Below are 6,650 nucleotides of genomic sequence, written 5' to 3'. Positions count from 1 at the left end.
GATGTTTATGGGCACTGTTAGAATTCTAGGGGGGTCTGAAATGATTCATTCAGATCCCATAAACATTGAGGAATAAGAGGTCCTCATTCAGGACCAAGCCCTGAAAATCATAGGGTTGATTTTCCTTCGTGACTAAGCTTATAGGTTATCATGTGACAGTCACAGAGACACATGGTTCCCTGTTGAGCATCATCCTCCATCCCCATGAAGTGACACTGTGTGACAGAGTCTGTATCCAGAGACTCGATGTCCATTGATCAACTCCCCACCTTGGACTTACCTCATCCCTGCAACACCTGTTCCTTACAGATTTAGATCCTTGGTTAAAGAAAGAGGAGTACTGATGATGGTGGTAACTTAAAATTAATATTTCCAGTCGAATTTTTATTTATTTATTTTAAAAAATGTATTTGTATTGATTTCAGAGAGAAAGGGAGAGGGAGAGAGAGAGATAAAAACATCAATGATGAGGGAGAACATTGATAGCTGCCTTCTCCACAACCCTTAACAGGGATTGAACCCATAACCTGGGCTTGTGCCCTTCATCAGAATCAAACCCGGGACCCTTCAGTCTGCATGCTGATTCTCTGTCCTCTGAGCCAAACTGGCTAGGGCTCCTGACTATTTTGTAAAGATTAAAATTTTTCCTGCCTGATTTTTCAAATCATCTTAAATCCATACAGAGAACTTAAAAATATTAATTTTATTGTAAGTATGTGTGCGAGAAAAAGAGGGATGGGGAGAGAGAAAAACAGAAATGTGAATATGATAAAAGAAATGGAGGACAGCAATCCTCAGATGAGATGCTTGTGTTTGACCCTGATGGGACAACCCAGGTGCACTATGTTTATTTATTGACTCACATAAATTGCAGAATAATAAATTATTTTCTTTTAGGTGAAACATGCATGGGAGTTTCAAAGGTGACTGGGGAGCTGAGGTTCTGAGTGTCGGTATTGCTCACGAAGGCTGTTATGACATCTGAGAGCAGGACGGGGGAGACTTCCTGCAGCAGGCCCTTGTGTGTCTCATGCAGAACTGACTGCTCCTCAGTTTCCAGTACTAGGGGGGCCCCAACCAGCAACTTACCCATCCCTGGAGAGGAGACAAGGCCCACGACAGAAGGGCCTACAAGAAAAGGACAAGGTTGACATCTTGGGTTGTCCCAAAGGCCCCCTTCCTTCTGGGATGCATTCTGTCCTTTGACCCTCCACAGCCTACACTTCCTTTTAATATTTAATTTTCCGTTTGTCACGTCCATGGGTGTCTTGTTCCACTTTAAGCCTCATTCACCTCTTGACATCAGTCGTTACCTGAGCCACCTGAGTTTTGCACCACATCCCAGTTCACCAGCATCTTTGCCTGATTAATTCTCAGGGTGACATTCTTGTCTCCTTGCTTCTTCACCTCCAGGGACAGTTCTATGAGTTGTGGGAGTTACATAAGGGAGTTAGATTAGTAACTGTGCCAGCAGTTGTAGCTATAATATCATTTTATTGTATAGATATCTTTTATATATATTATGTTACACTATATACCAAATGTTATCTGTAAAATTATTATAGGTATACCAAATAATGCCATATATATGTTATAATAAGACATATTTTGTATACATAAGAATGATATATATGTGTATATATATATATATATATACATATATATATATATATACCAATCTGAATTTTCAAAGGATTATCAGAGGAACGACAAATTATATAACCTGATGAAATAAACAAATTCCCACAGACCCATGAGCTATAAAAGTAACTGAAGACCTAGAGTGTGAACAGACCTGTCATAAGTAAGGAGATTGAATCTGTAATCAAAACTTTCTAAATGAAAAGTTCAGACCTGAATTCAACTAACCAGTTAAGGAAGAGTTAACAGAAATTCTTGTACACTCCTAAAAAATAGAATGAAAGGGAACATTGAATAATTTTATGAGACCACAATTACTCTAAAAACCAAACTAGAAAAAGATATCAAAAGAAAACAAAACAATAGACCATTAACTCTTATGAACATAGGTGCAAATATCTTCAGCAAAATATTAGGAACAAAGTTATCCAAGAAGGCTCAAGACTTTGTCCACTGAAAACTACAAAATATTGCTAAAGAAATTTAAAATCCCTAAATAAATGGAAAGGTATCCTGTGATTATGAATTGGAAGACTTAATATTTTAAACATGGCAAGATTCCCAAAAGTGATCTACAGATTCAATGGTATACTAACAATATTCCAAAAGCATATTTTTGTTTGCAAAAATGGAAAAGCTCATCGTAAAATTCATATGTTATTGCAAGAAGCCCAATACCCAAACAAAATGAAAACCAAAATTGGAGAACTCACACTTCCTGATTTCAAAATGTATTACTAGTATACAGTAACCAGAGCAGTATGGTACTGCCATATGAGTAGACATGTATACCCTCAAATAAAATTGAGATTAAAGATATAAACCCATTTATTTATGGTTACCCGATTTTCAATAGAATCCTTCAATGAGGGAAAGAATAGTCTCTCCCGTAAATGGTGCTGGGGCATCTGGCTCTGCTCAAGCAAAAAAAGGAAGATGGACTCACACCTCACACAATACACAAAAATCGGGTCAAAATGGGTCAAAGACCTACACTAAAGAGCTAAAAATAGAGCAGTTAGGCACAGCCCATGTAGTTCAGTGATTGAGCATCGACCCAGGAACCAAGAGGCACCCTCCGCCCCCTCCTGTTTGATTCCAGGACATGGCACATGCCCGGGTTGCTGGCTCTATTTCCTGTGGTGTGTGTGCAGGAAGTAGCCAATCAATGATATTTCTCTTTCATTGATGTTTCTATCTCTCTATCCCTCTCCCTTCCTCTTGCTCTAAAAAAATAAATAAAAATGTTAAAAACATTACCCCCCTCCTCCCAGCCCTACACCCACCCCTGAGGTTTCACTATTCTATTGCCTGTGTCCATGGGCTATGCATGTAAGTATATAGGTTCTTTGGTTTATCTCATCATTGATGTTTCTCTCTCTCTCTCTCTCTCTCTCTCTCTCTCTCTCTCGGAGGCATGAGGCATGAGGGAGGCAGCCATTTGAAGATGTTTCTCTCTCATCAATGTTTCTTCTATCTCTCTATCCCTCTCCTTTTCTCCTCTCTCTGAAATCAACAAAAACATATTAAAAAGAAAAGAAATAGATGTGATGGCTATACAACTCTGAATGTATGAAATGCCACTGAATTGTACACTTTGATTAAAATGGTAGATTTTATGTTATGTGAAATTCACCTTAAAAAACAAATCACTTAAATATCAGATAATATTAAATTGCATTCCTCCAAATTTAATAATTTGTTTCTTTTGATGCCATTTCTATTTTATCTTAATTTATTTATTACTAGAGGCCCAGTGCACAAAATTCATGAACTGTGTGTGTGTTGGGGGGTGGTCCCTCAGCTCAGCATGAACCATCTCCAATCTGGGAGTACCCCCTCCCCTGCCTGCCTGCCTGATCGTCCCATAACCGCCTTTGCAGGCCTGATCACCACAACTGCCATCCCCTGCTGGCCCGATGGCCCCCAACTGCCCTTCCCTGTGGCCCAATTGCCCCCAACTGCCCTCCCCTGCTGGCCCAATCTCCCCCAACTGCCCTCCCCTGCCAGCCTGGTCATCCCCAATGGCCCTCCTCTGCCAGCCTGTTCACCCCCAATTGTCCTCCCCTACTGGCCATCTTATGACAATATGGGGGCAGCCATCTTGTGATGATTGGGGGCAGCTATTTTGTGACAAAATGAGGGCATGAGGGTCAATTCGCATATTACCTCTTTATTATATAGGACTAGAGGCCCGGTGAACAAAATTCGTGCACTGGACAGGGTGTCCCTCAGCCCAGCCTGCACCCTCTCCAATCTGGGACATCCCTCTCACAATCTGGGACTGCTGGCTCCTAACCACTCGCCTGCCTTACAGCCTGATCACCGCCTAATTGCTCCCCTGCCAGCCTGATTGACACCTAACTGATCTCCTTTTGGCCTGCTGGCCCCCAACTGCCCTCCCCTGCCAGCCCGATTGCTTCCAACTACCCTCCCCTGCCGGCACAATCACCCCTAACTGCCCTCCCCTGCTGGCCTGGTTGCCCCAAACTGCCTGCCTGAGCTAGCCTGGTCGCCTCTAACTGCCCTCCCCTGCCGGCAGCCAACTTGTAAAAAAATGGGCACGGCCATCTTGTGAACACTTGGGGGTGGCCATATTTGCAAGGGCATGGCAGTTAATTTTCATATTAATGCTTTATTATATAGGATAATTATTTCATCTGCTGATAATTTATATTACAATGAAAATGTGTAGTATTGATAATATTTTTCATTTTCTTTTGATCTTTTATCTTAATATGTTTATGAGAGTAATAAGGAGGTACAAGTGTGATCACTCAGCTCTAGTGCGATGAGAAGAGGAATGAGGTGAGGAGCAGGCAGAGCAGAGCTTGGGGGCAGGCGGGGTTACTTGCCTGTTCCTGCAGTTGTCCTGAAGGTCAGTGTCCCATTGGACAAGGCCTTGCTCAGCTCTCTCAGGATGTGCTCCCAGCCAGTCAGCACAGTGCTGCTCTGAAGGAGGCAGGGTAAGCAGGTCCCCCGGGTTCTCCAGGAGATTATCCACCTCCTGTATGATGTCCTGGGGGGATGGGGACACAGAACCAGTGGATCTTGTGCCAGAGAAGCTTCAGGAAGACCCTGCCCACTCAGCTTTTGAGAACAGACCCTAGAACCTGTCCATTTGGGGACAAAGGTGGTACCAGATGGGATTTCCTGGGTCTTTGCTAGTGCAATCCACCACTCACAAGTCAACCCCTGGTCATGGCTACCAAGGACAATGCAAGCTCAGTGGCCAGAACAAGAGGAAAGGTGTTAGTAGGTGTACATGGGTCTACCAGTGAGTACAAATACTTGGTCTGCTCTTCCCACCCACCCTGGGACAACGGGGCCTCAGAACAGGGCGCCGTTGTGTTGGGTTCGGTCTCCTTCCAGACCAAGGCTTCCTTGGGTCTCTATGGGATGCCTCCACCTGCCTCCCCTGGGTCCTGTCCTTACCTGGATGGTGTCCTGGGCTGAAGCAGACTTGAAGTCTCTGCGTAGGTCCTGGACTCTTTCAAAGAAGCGAGAGAGATTCTGGGGAAAGGAGATGAGGCCTTAGAGGGCCTCATACATGGGTAGGGGAGCGTGAGGAAATGGGTTGATGGTGGCCCGAGTGGAGGGACCTTGACTTCTGGTCCCAGCTGGAGTCACTCACCTGGCTCTTGATTTCAGGGGGCGGGGTCCAGGTGGGGAAGGAGATATCTGCAGGGGACAGAACAGCAGTTCATTAGGTGTGTGAGTGTGTGTGATTGTGTGTGTGTGTGTGTGTCGGTCACAGGGGTTATAGGAAGTGTGCAAATGCCTGACCCACAGCAGGTCAGCCCCCACAGAGGTACAGGTTGTGAGATATTAAATACCTTTGTCCCAGTTAGTAATTAGCTGCTGCCTGGGGTCCCCCAGGAGACTTCCCCTTGGTACCCCAGCTCCTTCTGCAGGATCCCCAGATCTTTTCAATTTAGTCTCACAAGTATGGAATCCTGGCCCACCAGGGCACCCCCAGCATTCATTGCACTGGGTTCATGTGGCTGCCCATGAATATGTGATCAGGTGACTTCAGCTGTGTGTCTTTGGGAATATGGGATCTTAACTCCAAACCTTGTTCACAGATGGTGTTGTGTGGGCCATGGGGGGACCCAGGAACCGGCTTCCAGCCTGGGCGACAGAGGCACTCATAGCTGCCCTCGGTGTTGTGGCATTGGGTGGATTTGTGGCAGGAGTTTTGCCCTGGTTGACAATCATCCACATCTGAGGACAAACCGGAGAGAGTGTCAGGCCCACCTTCTACTCCCTACACACAACCCTCCAGCCCCTTCTCTCAAAGTACACCAAAGACACCCCCACTACACCCTGCTTAACAGCCACCTAGTCCAACAGTATACAAACTTGTGGTGACATTTTCCAGTGTAAAAGCACCATAGGCTCAGAGTGCTCCTGGAAGGTGGACAGGAGAGGACTGTGTGAGTGCCAGTGTCATCCCAAAGCTGTGCCCCCACCTGTGGGGCAGGATGGGTTGGGGGAGGACCTGGGAGGCTGCTGCACTGATAGCTCCCATGCGCTGAGTCTGTGGGCTGTGGCACTGCCATGCATAGAGCTGCGCTCATGCCCTTATTAGAACAGAATCTGATGCTCAGCCCTGCCCTGCCCAGGTGCCCTCTCCTCACTGCCTGCACTGGGCACACACCATTGCTGACGGTGCTGCCCCTTCTCTGCCAAAGCTCCCTATGGCAGCTGCCTTTCAGATGGCTCAGCAAAGGAAAAATGATGTGGTTCTTTTATGGGATCTGAACTCTGAACCTTCACAGACGGTGTTGTGTGTGGGCCATTGGGGGACCCAGGAATCGGCTTCCAGCCAGGATGGCAGCGGCACTCATAGCTGCCCACAATGTTTGGCAGTGGGTTCTTTTTGGGTGTGTGTTTTAAAAATATGTTTTTATTGGTTTTAGGGAGAGAGGAAGGGAGAGGGATAGAAAATAGAAACATTGATTGGTATCCTCCTGCACACCCCCCATTGGGGATGGAGTCCACAATCC

General features: G+C 45.7%; 1 protein-coding gene across 1 annotated transcript in view; it reads right to left on the bottom strand.

The window, feature by feature from the left end:
• Positions 1 to 883: 883 nt before the first annotated feature.
• LOC107183170 (adhesion G protein-coupled receptor E2-like) overlaps positions 884 to 6,650 on the bottom strand; it is a 12,201-nt gene continuing 6,434 nt past the window's right edge. The window contains exons 2-7 of the mRNA XM_015564327.1: positions 5,716 to 5,865; positions 5,276 to 5,322; positions 5,077 to 5,154; positions 4,497 to 4,660; positions 1,314 to 1,421; positions 884 to 1,128 (exon numbers count right to left, since the gene is read on the bottom strand). Of these exons, the coding sequence (XP_015419813.1) occupies positions 884 to 1,128; positions 1,314 to 1,421; positions 4,497 to 4,660; positions 5,077 to 5,154; positions 5,276 to 5,322; positions 5,716 to 5,865 (792 nt within the window). The remainder of the gene's footprint in view (positions 1,129 to 1,313; positions 1,422 to 4,496; positions 4,661 to 5,076; positions 5,155 to 5,275; positions 5,323 to 5,715; positions 5,866 to 6,650) is intronic.

Source organism: Myotis davidii, unplaced genomic scaffold (genome assembly GCF_000327345.1).
Source record: "Myotis davidii unplaced genomic scaffold, ASM32734v1 scaffold2921, whole genome shotgun sequence".
NCBI classification, from domain to species: Eukaryota; Metazoa; Chordata; class Mammalia; order Chiroptera; family Vespertilionidae; genus Myotis; species Myotis davidii.
This window is presented reverse-complemented; position numbering and strand designations above follow the sequence as displayed.